Source organism: Euleptes europaea, chromosome 12 (assembly GCF_029931775.1).
Source record: "Euleptes europaea isolate rEulEur1 chromosome 12, rEulEur1.hap1, whole genome shotgun sequence".
In the NCBI taxonomy this organism is placed as follows: domain Eukaryota; kingdom Metazoa; phylum Chordata; class Lepidosauria; order Squamata; family Sphaerodactylidae; genus Euleptes; species Euleptes europaea.
This window is the reverse complement of record NC_079323.1, coordinates 55070568-55094316: the sequence shown is the minus strand read 5'-3', so window position 1 is coordinate 55094316 and position 23749 is coordinate 55070568. Positions and strand designations below refer to the sequence as shown.

The 23749-nt window shown below is 43.0% G+C and overlaps 1 protein-coding gene across 5 annotated transcripts in view; it reads left to right on the top strand.

Moving 5' to 3' along the window:
* The window catches only part of APP (amyloid beta precursor protein), a 126166-nt gene that overhangs the window by 37146 nt on the left and 65271 nt on the right, over positions 1 to 23749 (top strand). For 3 of the 5 annotated variants that reach the window (XM_056858467.1, XM_056858466.1, XM_056858465.1), the window contains exons 4-6: positions 820 to 1013; positions 7624 to 7826; positions 16985 to 17152. In XM_056858467.1, coding sequence (XP_056714445.1) covers positions 820 to 1013; positions 7624 to 7826; positions 16985 to 17152 — 565 coding nt within the window. The remainder of the gene's footprint in view (positions 1 to 819; positions 1014 to 7623; positions 7827 to 16984; positions 17153 to 23749) is intronic. The other 2 variants (XM_056858469.1, XM_056858468.1) reach the window with 1 other exon arrangement.

Sequence of the window (23749 nt, the reverse complement as noted above, 5' to 3'; positions counted from 1 at the left end):
GGAGAACTGGCCCGGATGGACCACGCCCGGCCGATGGGGCGCCGCAGCGGCCGCGACGTTCCCCGGCCCCCAGGCTGGCCAGCCAGCCGGGTCCCCGGGGAGAGGCCAAACAGCCCGCCCATCAGCTGGCCGGCGGAGGGGGGAGCACGCTGGGAGAGGGAGGCGCCAGGGCAGCAGGCGGTTCAGCGCAGCCCCAGCAACCATCGGGAAACAGTTGGTGGGCGAGGGAGAGAGCAGGCGAGGAGAGGGGCGTTGGCCAGGACAGGTGGGGCCCTGACAGGAGAAGCTCCTCTGGAAGGTGCAGCCGTACCTGAGAGCGCGCGACACCCCCCATGCAGAGTTTTAAGAATTGTAATTGTTCAAAATGGCAACCCACCAACCCATCCCCTCTGCTTCACCTCTGGAGGGACCACTGAAAAAGCTGTTCACTTATAGAAACTTGTTCATGAGAATGATGCAGGGTTATATTTAATGGGCTTACCTGCAAGTGCCCTTTGGCTTGCATGCAAAGAGTGGTAGTGTCAGCGATTGCTGCTTTTGGTTTCTTTTTGTCTTTAAATAATGTGTGAGGGTAAGCTAAGGGTGACTGACATGTTAAACCTGGAAGCTTTGTAGAGTGACACTGTGCACAAGATGGAACCAGGGATATGGTAATTGGTGTTCTCTGGGTATAACTGCTCTATGGAGTGACTGCCATATGGCAATATAACAAACTTTCTGCCTGTCTATTCTAAGGATTGAATCGACACTCTGTGCTAGCTAGTCTGTTTTTCATATTTTGTTGTAACAGTATTTTCTGTTTCCTTGTTTTGCCTTCAGTCCTGTAGTGAAAAAGGTATGAATCTTCATGATTACGGTATGCTGTTACCCTGTGGAATTGACAAGTTCCGTGGCGTGGAGTTTGTTTGCTGCCCGGTAGCAGATGAGAATGAGAATGCAGACTCAGCTGACGCTGAAGAAGATGACTCTGACGTTTGGTGGGGAGGTGCAGATGCAGACTATGCAGATGGCAGGTAAGATTGCTACACTTCCCCTCTCATGCACATAGTTAGGCCAACATTGGTGAGCATCTGTCTTGGAGGATTCAGTGGTAATTCATTGGCTAGGACAAATTCTGGAAGAGTTCTGACTACATTCTAAAGAGTTCAAAAACCATCTGGCCTGGTGCTTTCTTACTTGGAAGTAAGTCCTACTGTGTTTAGTAGGACTTAAAAGTAAGTAGGTGAAATTATAACTTGAAGACTAATTAAATGCTTACTGTCTCAGTGCAAAAGCTGCCAGAAGGTATATTGCATGGCAGACATAATGTTTGAAAATGCCTTACTGTGTCGGTCTGCTTGGTTGCATGCAGTGTTTCCTCACCAAAATATCATCTGTATGGAATAGTGGAAATTGATACTAGCCTCCCTTTTCTGAATATCTGATACTTGTCAGCTATGTATTTCATAGGGGGCCATTATGCTTTATTCTGTTTCTCAGCTCTAAAGAGCAATTGCTGCTGCTGCTGCATACTTTCAAATATTTCTCGGTTGTTAACATGTGTAAAGTGCTTTCTCACCATTCAGCAAAAATTTGAAAGGTGATTTGTTTAATTTTAAAGGAGCAGTACTACTTGGGGGTTTGTTTTTTGTAAAGCTGCCAATCTCATTTAAACACAAATTCTAACTTGAATTCACAGTGAAATGTTAAATTGCTGTTCATTAGAATTAGGTTCTTAGTTGTGCTGAAGTGAAAAGAATTGTCATTTGCTAGATGAATGTGCCCAAATATTAAAGTTCAGTTTTTTAACCGCTTCAGTCTGAACTGGCAGAGACAGACTTATTTGGAAAAATAAGTTCAGTTCTTGCTTCTAGGTAACAGCTGCTGGATGAATAGAGAAATTCTATAACTTATTAATGTCTTGTACTGTTGTCTATTATTCTTTTGAATGAGTAGAAATAGTTCATTATTGTTAGATGGATTTCTGAGTGATATGGGCCTTTAGTGTGATACAGCAATGATTATTTTTATTGACAATGTCAGAATCTTTACACTGTGATGGAGGCCAGAATTGTTCTATGGAATGTTTCTTTATGGAGACCAGAAGAACACACTTTGGTGCAATTGTATTCCATGACATCTGTATTGTTCCACATAAAAAGTACTCATTCTAAACTGTTCTTATATTTGACCTTTAATTCTAAATGCTATAAGATTAATTTAAAATCAAAGAGATTAGATATTCTGTCTAGTTTTAGGTGGTGCTAACTTTGATTGGGCCCTGACCTGGATGGCCTAGGCTAGCCTGATCTCGTCAGATCTCAGAAGCTAAGCAGGGTCAGCCCTGGTTAGTATTTGGATGGGAGACCACCAAGGAATACCAGGGTTGCTGTGCAAAGGAAGGCACTGGCAAACCACCTCTGTTAGTCTCTTGCCTTGAAAACCCCATAAGGGGTCGCCATAAGTCGGCTGCGACTTGACGGCACTTTACACACACACAACTTTGATTGGAACATTTTTTCCTTTAGTAATAACTAACATTTCTCAGAGTCAGAAATTATCTAAACAGCAGCAAAAATAGGGTTTACAGGGTCCCAAATTTAGTGAGCTCATGTTCTTTTTCTCCCTCTCTGCATGTCTGAAGAAGAGAAACAGAACATGCCAGCAGCAGATCTGGATAAATTCTTTTTCTGTCTGCTAGGAGGAAAGACAGAATTAATGTGAATCAAACCATTTCTGGTACATTTCATTTGCTGGGATAAAGCAGTGGAGCCACCGCCTCCACACCCTGTTCAGTCACAGAAGGTAGCCACACAAGTTGTACTCCACTAGTTTAGCAAAATGGGGCTACCTACAAACTAACGGAAATTTTCTTCATAGTTCAGGAGAATCCCAAGCATGCAGAATGCTACTCCCCCCCCTTCATCCTCCCAAAAAGCAGTCTCCCCAAAACAAGAGAAAGATGCAAGACACCAGTTTATCTCACTGCTATTTAGCAGAAGGCTAGTTCGTTTGTTTATGAATAAGATTTGCAGACCACATTCCCAATGGCCTGCTTAGGATAGCTCACAAAGTAAAAACATGCAGCTAAAGAAATGAGGTTGTTATCAACATTGCCCACTTGTGCATATACATGATACACAATAGGAGCATCCCCTTTTTAACGTGTCAGAAGCTGATAAACACCTGTACTCAGGGCAAATATTCTTGGGACCTTCTTGCCTGATGGCAGAGCTAGTGCAAAGCACACCTTTCCCCAAGATGTGTTTTCATCCAGGAGTTTGGAGCCAGCTACTGGAGCCCAGTGTTGGGATGGGAATCAATGGCTGGAACCCGAAAACTGGGATTTTTGGGGCTAACTTTATACCCCAAAAGTGGGACCATCAAGAGGGAAATAAAATCAGTAAGAGAACAAGGAGGGGGAAATTGGGGATATCGAGTACTTCTTTGATGACGTTTGTGGCCCAAATGGAATAACAGTTTTAGGTTATATGATCATCATTTGTTTGGATTGAATGGTGGGGGAAACATAGTGAAGGAAATAAATATATCAAAATCGAAGACTGATGAGTTAATGTGTCATTCCTGTTTCGCAGATAGTTCCTGTTAGTGTCTGTAGAATGCCAAATGTGATTTACTGAAACACTGTTATTACCTTTGAATGAAGAGGGGGTGAGCTGTCTCGCTTTTGTCTTTTCCCAAGCATGGTGGTAATTGCATTACATTCTCTTTTTGAAGTGGGTTGATTTGCTGTGCATTGTTTCCCTTCTGCTCCCAGAGTAGAGAAATACTCTACTCTACTATTCCAACCTTTGGTAGAGGGCAAATTAAGAAATAAAATTTAAAGGATGCATAGTCCTTCTGGAAGATTGGTGAAGGGATCTCAGCTATGTACTTAAGTGCTGAGGCTGTTCATGGGGTAATAAGGCCTAACCCTTGAAGGCTTGTGCTGAAATAAACTTTGTTCATCTTTAAGGTGCCACAGGACTTCTGTTTTACCAAGAGAAAGCACTAAGAAAGATGCATAAATTTGACTCGTCAAGGAAGGAGGTGCTTGCTTGGTGCTTTAGGTTAATACTCTGTCATATGAATGTTCAGTCATGTACCATTTAAAGGCCAAATAGATTTGCCTCTAATAAACCATGTCCTGTGCATTAGAGAGAATATCTGAATAAGCAGCTTTTTAAAAGAGGCACACAAAAAGCCCTATATTTGGAACAGTCATCTTCTTTTTTCTAAATGCACAAGTGTTAAACAGAGAAAACAAGAATATCTTGCATTATTGAAAATGGACATAAATGCTGGCAAAGAACCTAGCGACATCAGTAGACTTACAGATACAGTTAATGGATTGGGTAATCCAATTATCATAAAGATCTGTGTCCTGAGAGATGAGTATTAAGAACCCAGGTGAATTTAGCAATGACACTGTGTATTTTCATAGGTATCTGTTCTCCCCCCCCCCACCTCCACTCCTCAATTTTTTTAAAGAAGGCATTATATTTAAAAGTCCATCATCTATTTTAGTTTAAATGGCATTTATAGCTTTGTTGGATTTTTAGAAATAACAAAAAAACTGTTTTTCTGAATTCTTAGCAACTTTTTATCATTGCTTTAATTGAAGGACCTTAAAGGACTCTGTAATTTACTTCCTTGCTCATTATTTGCAGCACAGATTTCCACCTTCTATGGAGCTGTCTCATTTCCAGTAGTGATGGTGGGGGGGGGGGGGAGGAAATGTTTTTTGCTGTGCTCTTTTGCACCACTGAGTAATAATGGATGATGTGCTCTCTGTCATATTTACATAGAGGAACACTAAATATAAACCAAGGGATTTTGGTATTAATGTACAGGATAACTCCTATTTTTCACCAGATTTTGAAAATGTTTTCATTATAGACCAATCTGAAGGCAGCATTTTCCCTATGCTTTGATTATAAAAGTTACAGGGTTGCCTAGACCAGACAAAATTCTTTTACAGCTAGTTGCCCACTCCTGTTCAATCTTATCTTCAGTAATAATGATGTTTCTTTAGGGCAAATGTGACAGATAGGTTTATGCGCTGTTTAATATTTGGTCATGCCAAGTTACTGTAGCTATGGATTTCCTTAAGTGCAAGTTGAGAGAGACAGTTGTAATGTTCAAAACTAGATAATGGTGTAGAAAACAGAGATCTACAATATTTTTTGTCATATACCTCAATCCTATTCTTATGTACATAGAGGTAGGTTCCAGTATGTTCATTAGAACTTGCTTACAGGCAATTATGGCTGACTACTACATTGGTGTTCCACTGGCCTCTGGGCAATCACATAGTTGTCACTCTAGAATTTGTTACTACATGGGCAGAGCGATCCACGGGGGAGAGGATAAAAGGGGCTAGGAGCCGGCGTGACTCCTGCACTGGCATTAGTGCCAATTGCACCAGCTAAACTGGCACTAACGCTGGCACAGGGCAACTTATTCCGGCTCTGGGGAGCAGCGCAGGAGCACGAGCCACAGGCACTGGTGCAGCCTTGCTGGCAGCGTTTACCCAGCCCAGGGGCTTGCACCAGCGCCAAAGGGGGCATTCACAGGGTGGAGCTGACTTTTGCTGATGTGAAAAATGGTGGTATAGCCTCATGGAACTCTATGAGAAGTTTCAAGGGGCTTGGTGGGGAATTTATTTTCCGCTTGCTGCACCCAGCAGCAACCCTGATATTTGCCACATCAAGAGGTGACCAGGTTGTGCTGTCCCCGAGCCCCTCCCAACTCCCCCCCCACTTAGGATTGTGCTCTAAGGCTGCTATCCTATGCACCTTTACGCAAGGCAAGTCTATTATAAGTCTTCTACATGCAAGTTTCCTTTATGTCCTAAAACATCCTCAGTTATGGCCATTGTCCGCAAACCCTTTTCCATGATAATGTTTCTTTAAAAATATTTTAAACTGTTTACTATGTATATGTAGAAAGAACCAGCAGCAGGCATTTGGAAGGGGGTATTTATTTATTGTCTTCATTTATTGTCCACCTTTCTCTCTGACTCAAAGCGGAATACAAAATATAGAAATTCAATCAGAAAGCATAAGAGATGCAGTAAAATGCAATGGGGCTTGGATTACAAAATTAGAAAATAACGCAAACAGAAAATCAAGACATGACCTACCGTAAACAATGTAGCAAGTGGATTACAAAGGTAGAAGACAGTGCTGTGAAAACAAAATGATACATAAAATAAAGTTTGTAATACACTACAGTCCTATTCCCTTGCAAGAGTACCTTCCTGGATGTTCCATTATTCTGTAATTATAAACTCCCTTATACAAATGCCTTCCTGAACAGTTTTGCACATTCTTCGGAATGATGGAAATCTGGGAGCCTTCCTGACCTCCTGAGGCAGGCTATTTCACAAGGTGGAAGCCATAACAGAGAATACACATGCATGTACAGTTGCTGATGTTACTCATTTGCATGGTGATACCCTCAGATGAGCAAAACTATTGTAGCATAACATAGTGGGAATAGTGTTCCTGCAGATATTATGGGGACCATTTGAACTCACTTGAATACCTTGAACTGAATCTGATAATTGATCAGAAACCAATGCAGAAACTTTTTGTGAGTTACCTAATCTAAGCTTTAGATAAGAAGCTACTAATCATTTGGCAGACCTCAACTACAGTGCATTTGTTCAGCACATTAAATTAATTTGATTTATGTAGAATCAGCTAATATTGATGAATAGCAGTGTTGATCAGGGGCCCCCAACCTTTTTGAACCTGGCAGCACCTTTGAAGGCTTGAGAGGTTGAGCACCATCCCAAAATTGCTGCTGCAGGAGGCGGAGCAAAACCCAAAATTGCTACTGTAGAAGGTGGAGCCAAATGCAATATTTCGTTCCTCACTTTACAAAAGAATCAGAGAAGGGAATAAGAAGAAATAAAGGAAAGCCGAGAGTGGAGGGAGAAAGAGAACAGGGAATAATAACTAGGAAAGCCTGAAAAGGGAATGGCACCATGCACCAACTAGGGAAAACTCAGGTGCTTACCAGTCCTTCTGATCCTTCAGTGGCTGCAGCTGCTATTGTAGCCATGGAAAATCCTTTTGATTGAATAAGGACAGCCAGTGCCTTACAATAGACCCACCCAGTTTCAGAAAAGGTTGTTGGGCGCCAGGGGAAGCCAAATATTTTCCAGATATTCAGCTTAAAAGAAAAGATTTTGCACTATCATAGCTGCTAATGCTGCATTCTTTAATCCAGAACAAACGCTTTTTTTTACCATGTCTTTTTTATTCCAAGATCAGTTAAAGTGTTTATTCAAAGTTGCATATAACACATGGTTTAGTAATCTTGCTTGTCAGGTTTAACTTAAGCTTTGGAGCGGTGGAGTCTGATCCGGAGAACCGGGTTTGATTCCCCACTCCTCCACATGAGCAGCGGAGGCTAATCCGGTGAACTGGACTTGTTTCCCCTCTCCTACACATGAAGCCAGCTGGGTGATCTTGGGCCAGTAACACTCTCTCAGCCTCACCTACCTCATAGGTTGTCTGTTGTGGGGAGGGGAAGGGCAGGTGATTGTAAGCCGGTTTGATTCTCCCTTAAGTGGCAGAGAAAGTCGGCATATAAAAACCAACTCTTCTTCTTCTTATTATTGCCACTCAACAGTTATGACAAGGTAGCAGAAGAGCAGTTAACAGAGGAAGAGGAGGTTGCAGATGTGGAATATGAAGTAACAGATGACGATGGCTATGGTGGCAATGAAGATGATGAAGATGCCCAGGAGAAGTACCAGAAAGCCACTGCAAGAACAACTAGTATTGCTACCACCACTACCACCACGACAGAGTCTGTGGAAGAGGTTGTACGAGGTAAGTTGCTATTTTCAGAGCAAGATGTCTAAGTAGCAGGCCTTCACAGTGCGTATTTGCCCTTCTCTGCTAAAAATGTTCCAAACAGCAAAATATTCTAAATTGCTACACCATTTTTAAAATTAGCACAGACGTATCATCTTACTATTGGTGAATTCCGCTTCATTATAAAATCTACTTAAAACTTAATAAAATCAAAGTGATGCAAACTTGAATTGCTTAGCAGCTTTTCTGCTTTTGTAATATAGAATGGGAAGAGAAGAAAATTGTTTTGTGGGATTGCTTTTCTGTTGGACAGCAACCTGAGACATAGTCCTCTCATGCCAAGTGGCACATCCTCTCGTGTCAAGCTTTCAGTTACTGAAGTTACAGGAAGTTACTGAGGCAGCATATTTGAAGTCATTTGTTTTCTATGAGTTCTATAATGAGGAGATTAAGCTGGTACTCAGTTCCCCACAAGTGAACACCAGCACTTTAAGTAAGGACATAAGAACAGCCCAGCTGGATCAGACCAGGGGTTCATCTAAGCTGGTGTCCTGTTTCACACAGCAGCCAACCAATTGCTCTGGGAGGCAAACAGGGCAAAGAGGTTGAGGCCATCTCCAGATGTTGCCTCTTGACGCTAATATTCAGAACTTCACTGCTTCTGAATGAGGACCTTATATCACTTTAACATTATCAGTTAACATTCACTGGTTGCAAGGCTATAAGGTGAAAAATTTTAACCCACGCTAAATTATCTGAAAATTATATATTCTGTATGCTGAATTATCCCTTTTATATTGAGTCCAGAAGTATTTCTGGCATGTTTTCCTACCAAAAAACAAACTACTACTGTATCTGTCATCTTTACATTTCATATTGTTTCAGTCCGTTTAAATGAGTTTTGAAAATAGACTGTGAATATAAAATGAGTGACCCTTAAAATAACCTGAGTGTATTTTACGTACATTGACAGTAGAGATCAGAATATCATAATATACTATATTAAATACAAAATTACCTACAGCAAAATGATGTCAAATTGCCATATTTAATATATTTGTAAGCTGCACATTTCCATAGAAATGCTAAAGATGTCACGGATAGGTGAAATGAAGATGTTGCAGACCTAAAGGATCACTGATGCTAGATAAATGTATTTAAATTATATTTTAAGGGTTTTTATTGATTTTATTGTTTTGTATTTGTGAGCAACCCTGAGCCTGGCCTTTGGGCCAGGGAGGGCGGGGTAAAAGTGTAAATACATAAATAAATAAATTAGTAATTACATGCTCTATGATACCTCATCAGAACACTAATCAAATAATTAAAAACAGTTCCCTCCTTGGAGTAAGGAAGCCCAAGGGTTGCTGCCTAAGAATGTTTTTCCAGTGAACTCTTATGGAACCATATGATTATATGCTCAGTTCCTGTATAGAAAGTGAAAGAGAGAGTCCTGTTTGAAATGGGTCAATGGAATAGTCACCCTTTGGATTTGGCAAGGAGGCATTAAAAATGCATTATGTAAATTTAATAACTGAGTAGATATTTATAATTTCTGATATCTGTATCATGTGCCTGATCCTGTAGATCTACCTTTTAAAATTACCTGTTAGTATTGTCGAAGGCTTTCACGGTCAGAGTTCATTGGTTCTTGTAGGTTATCCGGGCTGTGTAACCGTGGTCTTGGAATTTTCTTTCCTGACGTTTCGCCAGCAACTGTGGCAGGCATCTTCAGAGTAGTAACACTGAAGGACAGTGTCTCTCAGTGTCAAGGGTGTAGGAAGAGTAATATATAGTCAGAAAGGGGTTGGGTTTGAGCTGAGTATTGTCCTGCAAAAGTATTGTCCTGTAAGTATCAAGATAATGTGCTAATGAGGGTATGGTATGTTAATACATCGGGACCACAAAACGCAGCATACAAACAAGGATAAAAGAACATGAAAGATACTGCAGACTTGGCCAACCTGAGAAATCAGCAGTGGCTGAACATGGACTGACACAAACAGGACACAGGGTCTTATTCCAAGACACTGAAAGACTGGACAATTCTACCAACTATTTTGTCAGATTGCACAGAGAAGCCATTGAAATTCATAAACATCAGCACAACTTTAACAGAAAAGAGGAGAGTTTAAGAATGAATAAGGCTTGGCTTCCTGCCCTGAAAAACCTCCAGACAAAGACAACATTCAACAATAGCCATACAGATTAGTTTTGGATTACACACATTAACAGATCACTTCAGGATACAATGGTTCCATATTAACATACCATACCCTCATTAGCACATTATCTTGATACTTACAGGACAATACTTTTGCAGGACAATACTCAGCTCAAACCCAACCCCTTTCTGACTATATATTACTCTTCCTACACCCTTGACACTGAGAGACACTGTCCTTCAGTGTTACTACTCTGAAGATGCCTGCCACAGTTGCTGGCGAAACGTCAGGAAAGAAAATTCCAAGACCACGGTTACACAGCCCGGATAACCTACAAGAACCAATTACCTGTTAGTGATTATTTATGGTACTTTGATATCATTGTGCTATATCATGTTTTTGTTTGTTGCCTTTAGCATTTTATGTGATTTTTAATGTCATGTTATAAAAGTATGTTAAGTATGTTATAAAAAAGTATGTTAAACTCAACCTGGTTTTTGGGATGACCATATGCCAATCATTTTGCATTTAGTAGTCTCTTCAGATGGACGTAGGCCTATTAATTATTTGTCAGAAAACAGGATTAACCAAAGAGGTGCAACTAAAATACTGGTAATGATAATATGTGATGTGATTTAACATTTCTGTTACTTATCTAGTGCCATTAGCGTACATGGTGCTCTACTGAGTGGCCTAAATTGCTTTGTCCTTGCTTGGGAGAGCTGCAGTATTAAATTAAGACTGTAGCATGTCAATCGAGACAGCCTGGCAAAGGGAAGGAAAAGCCAGGGTAGGAAATGTTGAATGCAAACAAATGCAAGGTTAGCAAGATCCCTAAGACACAGGTATTAAGATGGGGCATTTCGATCTAATGTGAAAAAGTGGGATGCACTTATCATTCTGAAGTTACATTGACCTAAGTCTGCACTCATGTATCTTAAGATCTGTCTCAGTGAGAAGTAGTTGCTGTGAAACATACCAAGATCCATTAATGAGCAGGACATTAATGAGTGCATATTAAAATGTAGAATTCTGCTGATGTAGGTAAGCTTTCAAAATAGGGCTCTTACTTTTGTGTAATGCAATTAGCTGATAAATATTTGATAAAAAATAAATGGGTTTTATATATTGCGTGGTAACTAGAATCCTGCATTTCAAGCTCATTGTGCTGTGAAGTCATAGCCTTATTAGCCTCTCCCTATGGATTAAAATAAATATTAGGAAGAGAAATCCTGTCTTAATTGTTTCTGTTAGAAATTAGAATTTTTTTAGTATTTGTTGAAATAATTGTTTTTTGGCACTGCACTTGAAACAAATTAATTTTTTCTCCCTTTAACTACTTGCAGCAAGAACATTGCCACTATTGTGTGACTAATGTCTGAGCTTTATTCCTAAAGCCTACACCAGCTCCACAGCTTTCTGTAAAAATCTCTTGAAATTAGACTTTGTCTTTGGGTGTTAGATTGAAAGTTTGGCTTCAGGTTTCAAGTATATATTTAGAATTTGGAAGCTCCATTTGGGAATAAGCCAAAGTATGTTCAGGTACTACTTTTTGAAACTAAGAAAACAGATCAAATTTAATCTCTTCAAAGCTCTGCTGTGGAGCTTCTGAGAAATGTACATTTGTTCCTTCTGTGGTGTAATACAGATACACATGTAGTCCGGTGCCAAGACTTTGAATGTTAACATTCTTCACGAGAACCTTATATTTCATACCATTTGTGGTTTAGCTTTATCAGATGTTCTATGGAGATTATAATTTGCTGTTGGTAGCAGTTGGTCTGAAAAATATATGGTTTATCAAGTACTTGGTGTGGCCTGGTGTATTTTGTATGTCATGGCCACAGATTGTGCCATCAGTGCTTCATATGTTGTAGAGAGGCTCACGATCATTATTTTTCTCCTGCATTAAATACAAATGCTGGGGGGAAACTGGGGGGGAAAACTTTGCCATTGTCAATGTTCCGAAAAATAATCTTCATGGTAAAGAAAGCAATCAGTGGTTCTGAGTTTCCTGCACTGACTCTTGTTTAAAAAGTGAAAACATATACACAGCATGACCTAGCTGAAATGGGGTGGAAGCAGCCTTTGTAGATGGGAAGGCACTGCCTCATGGGTGCTGTCAGGGCCCTCTTGCAGAGCAGCAACAATTGAAGAACTCCCAGACCCTCCCTAACTGGCTAGCAAAACAGAGTGCTTAGAGCAGCACTTGGCTTCTTTCTCTCCCTCACTGCCCTTCCTTTCCTTCTTCTAGCTAGAGTTAGGGTACATTGGAGCAGCTTCGCCATCCCTGTGCATCTGGTCCCTCAGATGTAGATAGATAGATAGATAGATAGATAGATAGATAGATAGATAGATAGATAGATAGATAGATAGATAGATAGATAATTTATAGATAATTTACTCAGCCAGTCAAAACATGATAAAACGGAAAGCATGGACTAATAGATTCTTACAATCAAAGAATTACAGTCCGAGTCTTAAAACATTTTTAAAACATTTTAAAAAAGAATTACAGCTGGGGCACATCTGTCAATTGTGCTGTTCTAAGGCGACGAATTTTCATTGCTGCCACACAAAATTTTGCAACCTGAAGAGTGGTTGAAGGATTACCCCCTTGTAGGAGCATCTCAAACCTTTCACCTGCCCTGTCAGGTCTCAGTCTCGATAAGAGGGGCTCAATAAACTTCAAACGGGGTAATGTATAGAAATTGCAGTTCAGGAGGGCATGCTCAATAGTTTCTAAGTCCCCTGATTTGCAGGGGCAGAATCTCTCTTCCCAGGGTGTCTTCTTATATTTCCCCTCAAGCAAAGCAGATGGTAAGGCTGCACATCTGGCCAGGGTAAAGGCCCTTCTGTAATTATTTATCTCTAAATAGTGGAGATAGGCTGCTGGTGCTAGGATGTATTTAGTATGGAGGGGTGCAGTGAATAGAGGCGCCCTTGCTAGATCTGTTTGTCTCTCGATGTCTTTGATCCTTTGGGAAGGTCCCTCAGATGAGTTCCTCTCCCATATGCAGACTTCCCCACCCCTTATGGAGGTAGGAAAGGCAAGCAGTGCTTGATTCTTTGGGTTCAGGCTGCTGCCCACCACCCCAGGATGGTAAAATGCTGCAGCCTAGCTGTAGTAAGTTCCTTCCCTCTGATTACTCCACTGCCCTTCCCAAAATGAGAAGATGCACAGATCACCGGTGCTTGGTTCCTTCTGACTACTGCTGCCATCTATATTTTGGCAGCAAGAACCACTGGGTGAGTTCAACAGCCTAGCCTTGTTCCCACTCAGGTAACCCCATCTGCAGCAGCCTGGTATCCATGCCACTTCACCTACACCATGGCATCGACAAGTAGAGCCCCTTCATTTACAATTTTAGAGGAGGAGCCCATCTGGGGCCAGCTTGCCTTATCTCATCACGTACATAATAACCCTGGGTTCCAGGTGGCAAACTGTCCTCCGGAGACAGATCACTTAAGGGATATAGATCTAGCCCACCCCAATCTCAGTGCTTGAGTATAAAAGCTAGTTATTGCACAGATGAAAGGCTCAATATCTTCTTAGTTGGCATGGGTAATTCAGACTTTTACAGGTAGTAGGTGTTAACTCATTGTAGATCTCACCATAAGAAAAGAAAAAAAGATGTTGATAGTTGCTCCAGCATCCATGCTTTCATGTGGAGTGAGAGCAGTCACAGAGAATGTGGTATTAGTTCCTAGTACACTTCTGTTGTGCCAAGTGTACTGGAACAACCTAACCAAATGTTGGACAATCCTGTCTTCTGAGCCATTTTTTAAAAAGGGGCTCCCCAGTGCTAGACAGAGCACAGAGCCCTCTCGTGGTCCAGTCAGCTGTGATTTCTGTGCAATCTAAGATGCTCTCCTTCCCAGAAGAACAAATATATGAGTGGTCAGGCAAGATAGATTTTCTTCCATTCAGCATTGCTGTTGAGGTCAACAAAGTAGAAGGGAGCTCAACAGGACAGATCAAGCACTCTAAATGAGCCTTCCCAGAAACATTTAATAATCTAGTCAAATTGGAGTAATGACAACTGGGAGGCTTATCTCTAAGTTCTGCTCCTTGTGTTCTAATGGTTTCTTTTGTAACCCGAGAACCAATAGCATGCATCCAACCAACACAGTTCCTCTAAAGGACCAGATTTTCTGTCTGTTGAAGTGGAGTTTCAACTTTCCACTAGTACCCACTTCAGGCTGCAGGCTCCATATTTCCCACTATGCTGTTTCTGAGGGTTCACTGGCTTGGGACTCATTCGCCTGTATCAGGAGGCGGGGGACTGTGAATATCATATATCTGCAAACTCCATAGCTGGTTGGATAGCTATCAATACATGATTCAGGGAATTTAGAAAATTCAAACAGAAAACCAAGTTTGCCGTGACCATAATATACTGTGTCTCACTGATTCCACCCTGCCATCTTCAAAAGAAGGAATAAGTGCCAGCAGCCATGATGCCAGACCAACTGTAGCCCCAAGGGGATTGTTAGGCTTAGTCAGTTGAAGTCCAGTGGGATGTTCTTCTCTTCTGCCTTTCTTCTTCTTCTTCAAATAAAATTAAAAACAGCAGTTGGTTCCACACCAGTGGTTATGTTAGTATAAACATATACCCAATTATTATTCTAGATGGGAAGAAGCTTTTCCAAGCTCTAATCTCAGGAAGCTGAAGAGAAGCCCTTCCTCTTATTGCTGCTCTTCAAGAGAACCCTGATTGTAGCCAAGAGCTAGGATATGTCTTTTCATCCATAAAGACTGCCCTGCTCCAAGAATTAAACATCATGAAGCTCACTGGGTGATTTTGGGCCAGTCCTATTCTGTCAGCCTAACCAACCTCACAGGCTTGTTGTGATATCAAAACTGCAAAGATAATTAAGTTGTACAAAGGGCAGACCTGCAAAGACTTGGGGGGGGGCATCTCATTTCCCCCTCCTCCACTGTTTCCTCTTTCTCTTTCCTGAAAGCCCCCATACGTTTTCCCTTTTTTCTGCTTCCATCTCTGTCATACCCATCAGCCAGTCTAACTTTATCTGCCTGCCTGTCTTCAGCTTTCCCTCATTCCTTCCCCATGGCACTCTCTGCTTGGAAAAGCTATGGCCAGGTGTGTAGTGCTGGCTGCAGGGTGGGGTGTACAGTGGGTAATCTGCAAGGACTTGCAGGGAGGACCTAATTTCCCCCTGTATCTCCTTCCCCACACCATTTCCTCTTTCCCTTCTCCTGGCAACCCCAATATCCTTTTCCCTGCCTCATTCTCTCCTGCCCACCAACCAACATACTTTTACCTGTCCCCCATCCTCAGCAATATTTATCTGTTTACTTCATTTGTACTACACCTTTCTCCACAACAGGAGAAAGGAGAAACACAACCCAACGCAGATTACATCATTCTCCTCACTTCCATTTTATCCTTACACCAGCCCTGTGGTGTAAGCTAGGCTGAGAATTTGTGACTGGCTCAGGGTCTCCCTGTGAGCATCCACAGTAGAGTGGGGATTTGAATCTGGGTCTCCCAGATCCTAGTATGAAATTCTAACCACCAAACCACACTGCCTTTAGTGGAATGACTGCAGTTGAACGTAAGTCATTCAAGTCATTCAAACAGCCAGTCCTGGGTAAGTCATTCATGTCGCATGATAGCAAGTCACCGAGTGGTTTCCGCCCAGACTGGCCCTGATGTGTCTTCTCTCAAAGACCAGAAACGGCCCTTGAAAGGGCTCTGCCCCCTCTCCCTGCTTTTTACTGACAGAAACAACCACTGATGGCATTCATTTTTTTAAAGCTACAGGTGCAGCTTCTATTATTTTTGGGGGGGAGTTAGTCCCCTAATATTTATGTGTGGGTTTAATTTATTTTATTGTTCTGGGTTAGATTTCAGATTTTTTGCAAGCCTGGGGCATTTTTCATGCTTGTAGGAAGACCTGTCTTGTCTGTTCATGGCTCCAGATTTGGCTGTGTTGAGAGTTAGACATATTGGTGAGCTGTTCCTCTAATAGCATGCTATCTTGAAATTAACACTAGTTTATGTGCTTGCTAAAATATTTGTCATGTCACAGAAATTTAAAATCAAGCACATTCTCTCAAAAGAAATTTGGGCAAGATAACTAGCCTGGGGGGCATTGTGACTCTCTGAGAATGTCCTGATTTAGTCAGTGGCACATGCTCTTAGAGGTATTACATAAGAAGAGTAGGGAAACTGGATTTATTCAGAAGAGTTTAAATGCAAGTGTCTTTAAAAACAGATCAGATAATAGATTATAGTTTTACAAAATAATCTGTGTTCCTATACGTGTATAATATCCATATTTTCCTGTTTGGAACATTATTGTTAACAAACTACTGATTATGTACACTGGTGAGTAGCTGAAATCAAATGAGTACTATTTCTGCATGTAATTTTCTGTTTAGGGATCAGTAGTTTCCCAGATTTTAGTGAAAATTGAAAATGCAAACCATGAAAGCTATTCACTGTTTATGGATGCACAGCCTGCTCTATATGATCTGTTTTCATCCACAGGAACCTAATGCCTCAGTGACTCTTAAATCCAATATAAGCCCTGCAAACACAGTTTAACTAGCAGAGTTGGTACTGTTGCTTTGTATTAAGAGGAATTTCAGACATTATTTTCGGCATCAGTAGTATAAATCCTGTAGGCAGGCTTAAATCTCTCATTTTTAATTTTTTGTTCTGAGATTTTGTAATGTGTTATTACATAAGCATTTCCTGACACCTGAGAAGACAGTGGTTGAGGGTCAGGTCCTACCTGGCGGACTTCAGGCATGTGGATTGAGATGAAAACATGTCACTTTGGTTTGAATCCTGTTTAAAAAATAGAACTTAAAGTGGTAGATTTTTTTTAATTGATTAAGGAGTATTTACACATATCCCAGATATACACCCAACCTAGAACAACCTAAGGTTATGTATACCAATAAAGGTATGTAGAATAGCATGGCAATTCCAAATTTCATGCTAAATACAGTTACTCCACATCTCCTATAATTAGAGGTGTGCTCTGAACAAGCTGAGACCGGTCCCTGCCGAGCAATGTTCTCCCGCTGGTACTTTGATGTGACTGAAGGAAAATGTGCACCATTCTTTTACGGCGGATGTGGTGGAAACCGAAACAACTTTGACACTGAGGAATACTGCATGGCAGTCTGTGGCAGCGTCAGTAAGTGAACCTCTCCAGCCTGTGGCAGTCTCTCTCTTTTCTGTCTTGTGCCACTCCTGCCTCTGCTGCTTGTAATGGGTCTGTGTTTTAGTAGTTTTGTTTTTAAATTCCTTGGGAATGGGCCTGTACTATCCTTCACCGTATCTCTGTCAGCTTCTCTAATTGCCCGCATCTTGTAGAGTGTGTTTGGCCATTAGTACATGTATCTCTCACTCTCTCTTTCTCTCCCTAATGAAGCATAAGAGTTGGTGACTTCTTTTGTCTGTGATGTAGACAGAAATTGTATTGCAGCAAGGTAATGGAAATTGGGAGACAAGGCACAGAACTAGAGACTCTGTTATAGGACTTGCTATAGAAGTACATTCACTCTTCGGGATCTGTGTTTGTTCTCATGCATGCACAGTATATGGTCAAACTAGGAAACGGTCCACGTGCCACAACTTTGGTTATTGGCATGTGGTTGCTTTCCTTGCTCATTTTAAACAGTACACATGCATCAGACTGCTGGGGTGCATGTGACCACATGTCATAAGCAAAAAACTGTTGTCCTTTGAAAATGTTACTTGACATGCAGGAAAAAAGACAAAAATGGGGTGTTGGTAATGGTGGCTACTGGAAACAGCATGACTGGAAAAGGAAGGGTTCTCCCCCTGATCTCGGATGACATCTGTATCAGCGGGTGCTTTCCATCCTATGCTCAGGGAGAGGCAGGATCTAAAATCTTTCTTCCTGTCCCCTGGGCTAGGACCGCCCACTGATTTCCAGTTCTCCTCCTGCCTCAGAGGGAGTAGCAGTGTTAGTCGTTAGCTCTTAGCAAACTTCTTTTTCTTCTTGGAATTTTCCTACTTATTTCTTTTAACATTCTATTATTCTATTATTATTTTGCTTAGTCTCGTCTGCCCTCCTCTTAATCTTTAATCTTTGCCCCCCCCTCCTTTTCCCCTCTTACCTCCTCCCTTCCCCACCCTCCCTGCTGGAGGCTGTGGTGACTGAGAGTGAGGGAGCGAAGAACTTATGTCGGGGGACAAAGAACAAGTCGCTGGGCTCCTCTCACCCCAACTGGCCCCAGCCGCAAAAAACCGCGGCGAGGAGAATCGCCTTATGAGAAGCCGCGGCGAAGAAGATCGGGCTTGAAAGAGCCGCGGAGAAGAGGATCGGGCTTCAAAGAGCCGCCCCGACCAAGATCGGGCTTCAAAGAGCTGCGGCGAAGACGATCGGGCTGGGAGGCTCAATGCAGGCGCGGCTACGCGTAAGCGGGACTCCCAGCCGAGTGGCGGCGAAAAAGGCGGCAAGAAGGCGCGGGAAGACAATATGGCCGCCGCAACTCCCCGTTCGGCCCCTAGGGGTTACGAGGGCAAGACTGGCCCCTGTACTGCCAGCTCCAGTGGAGATCAAGCGAAAGGGACCCATTCTGGTAATGTAGAAGCCTTTTCTTTGCCCCTTCAGTCGGGAAGTGTGGGTGAACGCAGTATGTTAGACCTTATGAGGCAAGCCCTCAAAGAGGAGTTTGCATGCTTTAGTGAGCAGAAACTTGCCTAGTTCCAGGGCTTCCTCCCCGGCGACCATTATTTCTTCCCATTCTACAATGGATATGGAGGGAGAGGCAAGTGAGACTGGCCGTGCCTGGTTAACTAAGGCGGCCAGGAAGGCTCCATTACATTCAACAAGTAGAGGCAGATCCCCATCCCCCTCCTCTGATAGTGAAAGAGAACAAGGAGAGTTTTCTTCTGGAGAAGAGAATGAAGGAAAGGATCCCCAGGGCCAAGACCAACAGTCTCATCTGTTTGCTGCAGAGGATTATCAGGCCCTACTGGCTAAAGTTATGGCTGCACTAGATCTTCATGAAGATGAAGAGACAGAGGCAGCTGAGAGCAATTCTAAGTTTAGAGGCACCAAAGAGTTTTTTGCCAGAATTAAAACTCATTCTAAGACAGTGCAATTTCCAGAATATTTTGAGGATCTGCTAAAAGATGAATGGGATAAGCCTCTCAATAATAAGCAGTTTCCAGCTGCAGTTAAAAAGATGTACTCTCTAGAGCCAAGAGCTATGAGTCTTCTACAGACTCCTCTAGTTGAAGCCCCTGTGGCTGCCCTCCAGTCTGCAGGTCTTCTGTCTGAGGACGGGGCTGGGAATATTAGAGACCCATTAGATAGAAAGGCGGACTACGCTGGTAAGAGAACCCATGAGGCCTCTGCCTTATCAATTCAAGCGTCAGCCACTGCGGCCTTAGTCACTAGAGCGTCTATAATGTGGGTCAGAAAATTATTGATTTGGTTCCACAGGACAACAAGAGAGTTCTGCATGGTCTGCATCATGTATCAAGAGCTATGAACTTTCTCGCTGATGCTACCTTAGATTCCATGATGCTTTCGGCCAGAGCTCTTGCGGCCTCTGCAGTTCCCAGGAGGATTTTTTGGCTTAGGGCTTGGTCAGCTGACTACGGTTCAAAGGCTATCCTGCTGGGATATCCCTTTGAAGGAGGACACCTGTTTGGATCCAGACTTGATGACATCTTAGTTGAAACTAAGGATAAGAAAAAGGCTATGCCTAAGTTTATCCGGAAAGAAGGAAAAGCCTCTTACCAATCTTCCTTTCGTCCCTTTCGATCATCGCACACCCTGGCGCGACCTAGAAGGAACGGCAGAAGAGGCAACTGGTCTTCGGGAAGGGACTCCTTCCGAAAGAACTTCAGGTTCAACAAGGGTTCCCAGTTCCACCAGAACTCAGATAAAACTGGCAGATTCTCCAATAAACCAGGAAAGCAATGACTACCTATTCAGTCCAGTGGGGTGGGGGAGACTTCGGTTCTTCGTAAGAGTTTGGGACCTGATTCAACCGGACTCTTGGGTCCAGAGAATTCTCAACGAGGGTTACTCTCTCGAATTTTGGAAGATTCCATCAGACCGATTCATAGTTTCCCCCACTTCATCGAAGCCAGAAAAAATGTTAAGAACACAATCAGCCATAGATCATCTTCTGGAAATCAGGGCGATTGAACCAGTGCAACCCTTGGAGCAGCGCACAGGGGTATACTCCATATTCTTCACTGTGCCAAAAAGAAATGAAGATTGGCGAGCTATTTTGAACTTAAAACATATCAACAAGTTCATTTGGTTCAAACGCTTCCGGATGGAAACACTGTGCTCGATCATCGAAGCACTATGCCCGCAGTCATACCTGACATCCATAGACCTGACTGAAGTGTATTTACACATTCTGATTCAGTCAGGACACTGCAGGTTCTTGCGATTTGCTCACAATCAACAACATTTTCGATTTCGGGCCCTCCCCTTCGGGATCACTTCAGCCCCCCGGGTCTTCACGAAGGTGCTGGTGACTCTTGTGGCACTCCTGAGAGAGAAGGGGATACACATATTCCCCTGTCTCGACGACATCGTGGTGAGCGCTCCGTCAGAACAGCTGTCAGTTCAACACACCAGTGCCGTACTTCGAACTCTGAAGAGTCATGGGTTCCTTGTAAATTTGAACAAGAGCAAACTTTGCCCATCGAGAATGATTACCCACCTGGGGGTAATTATCAACACAAATCGAAACATTATTTTCCTTCCACCTGACAAGGTCTCCACCATCTCAGCTCTAGTGAGAAAAGCCATCTTAACCAAGTCAATAGGCCTGTTCACCTTAGTCCGACTTCAGGGCCTCATGGTGGCCTGCATCGGATCAGTGCCATGGGCATGCTTTCACATGCGGGGACTACAATGGTTTCTGAAGCTCTTTCAGTTACAGATAATCCAAAAGAGGGATGTCCGCGTCACCATCTCTCTTCCAGTGAGAGTCAGCCTCAAATGGTGGACGATTGCTTCCAACCTATCCAAGGGACAGACTTATCTTCCAACCTTCACGACCCAAATCTTTACAGACGCATCTGGAAGGATGGGGAGCAACCTTTCGTCACCACATCACTCAGGGTCGCTGGAACCAGTTGGAAAGGAAGATGCATATAAACAGGTTGGAACTTCGAGCCATCAGGAAAGCCCTTCTAGAGTTTCAGCCGTTCATAGTAAATCATCACGTCTTGCTGAGAACAGACAACATATCGGCAAAGGCCCACATCAACAAGGAAGGAGGGTCTCGTTCCTCCTCCCTGCATGCAGAGGCATTGGCCATACTAAGCTGGGCAGAAAAACATCTGGCCTCACTCAGGGCAGAGCACATCAAGGGAGAGATGAACACACAAGCAAACTGGCTCAGCCGTCAACAAGTGGATGAAGCAGAATGGGCATTGAAGAGAGAGATCTTCCTGCAGATAGTGAAAAGGTTCGGACAACCTCTCGTAGACCTATTCGCCTCGCACAAAAATCACCAAACACCGAGGTTTCTGTCGAGATTTTACCATCAGAGGGCCAAGGCGGTGGATGCCCTGGAGTACCCATGGCCTCAAGGTCTGTTGTACACCTTTCCTTCTCTCCCAATTCTCCCCAGGGTTCGTCGAAAGATCCGTCAAGAGGAAGCATACGTGATCCTGATTGCCCCTCATTGGCCACGAAGACCTTGGTTTCCTGCATTGATAGAACTGTCGGTTCAGGAGCCATGGCCTCTTCCAGCAGTTCAGGACCTCCTACAACAGAGACCTCTAATTCACCCGGATCCGGCTTGGTTAAAACTGACCGCCTGGGTCTTGAGAGGAAGAGGCTGTTAGACCTGGGATACTCTCAGAGGGTTGTGGATACCATGCTAGAGGCTAGAAGTCCACCAAAAAGATTTGCAGTTTCTCATGGAAGGCCTTCGCGTGGTGGTATAGCCAGCCCAGTAATTCATTGCTTTCCCACTTGGCAATTGCACGTAGTTCTCCAGGCCTTGACAAAACCTCCATTTGAGCCACTTGAAGAAGTGTCCTTGAGCCATCTTAGGATGAAAGCTCTGTTCCTAGTAGTGGTGACCTTGGCTAGGAGGGTTTCAGAGCTAGGTGCACTTTCAGCCAGAAAGAGTTTATGTGTGTTCCACGCCGACAAGGTCGTCCTATGTACCGATCCAACCTTCAAACCTAAGGTAAACTCCAAGTTCCATAAGCAGCGGGAACTTCACCTACCTTCATTTTGTCCCAGACCGTCTCATCCAAAGGAAAAGAGCTGGAACACCTTAGATATGAAAAGAGTCTTAAGTATCTATCTGCGTAGGACAGAGTCCTTTCGTTGTTCTGAATCCCTATTCATATCGATCTCTCCCCCTAATAAAGGATGTAAGATGTCTAATTCGTCTATCAGCAAGTGCATTCGCCAGTGCATTCAGGTCTGCTATCAATACTGCAAGATTCCGGTGCCGTTGGGAATTACGGCACATTCAGTGCACAGTGCAGCTACGTCAGCAGCCTTTGATAGACAAGCATTCGTGGAAGAAATTTGCAAGGCTGCGACCTGGTCCAGCCCTTCTACATTTGTTAGGCATTATAAGATAGATTCGTTCGCGTCAGCCGATGCAGCCTTCAGGAGAAGAGTCCTCCAACACGTGGCTTCAGATGAGTAATTCTGGATCCCACCCGATGAACTCAGCTTTTGAACATCCCACTGATACAGACGTCCTCCGAGATCAGGGGGAGAACGGAACCTTGGCTTACCTGTGAAGGTTCCTTCTACCCTGATGGAGGAGGACATCTGGCCCGCCCGGGGCGAAGACTAGCATCGGTGATAAGATCTACGTTAAAGAACAGAACTCTACATGACTACAGAAGGAAGAAGTCAAGTCCCTTCTTCCTCTTTTCCCATTGTTGTCAAATGATTGTTACTGTTACTAATTACTGCCTCTAGTTTTTGTCGTTCCAGAGACTTTTCTTCCTTATCCAAAAATAATAATAACTATATATAGTTAGTTAATTAACTGCTTTGGAAGTCCTCAAACTGGAAATCAGTGGGCAGTCCTAGCCCAGGGGACAGGAAGAAATATTTTAGATCCTGCCTCTCCCTGAGCATAGGATACAGATGTCCTCCTCCATCAGGGTAGAAGGAACCTTCACAGGTAAGCCAAGGTTCCATTTGCATAGTATTGGGCCAAGGGTATTCACTTTTGTGTTCTTTTTGCCTCTTGGACTGGTTGTTCATGACCGTCATTCTTCTTCATTCCCCTCCCTATCCATAATAGAAAAAGGACCTTGCTGTCTTTAGAAAGGTGCACCCAATCCTGATGGGGTGGGACAGTATTTCTACAGACGGCCAAGTCCCTCTGATCGCAGTTGGGGACTGAGAAGGGAACAACAGCCAACAGAAAATAGAGACACTAAAGCATTCTTAATCTCTATCTTGCTCCCATCCATTCTGGTTTCTTCTTTTCCATGCCACAGCAGCAGTGAGAGAGAGCAGTGATATATTTGGAGGCATCACCATCCTGATGATGAGGGTTTGGATTAGTGCCACTTTGCAAAGATAACATAGTCCCTCCAAATATGTAAAAAAAAAAAACAAACAAAAAAAAACAGATGCAGCCAGGAAGGTTTTTTAAAAAATGCTGGCAGCAGGCACTGTCCTGCCAGGCAGCTGCCATTTCCCTGAAACAGCAAACATTGTAGAGAAGTGCACTGAGGCACACCTGCTTCAGGGGTCTGTAAAATCAAAGTCCTTTGTCTATTCTGCTTGAAACTTAGG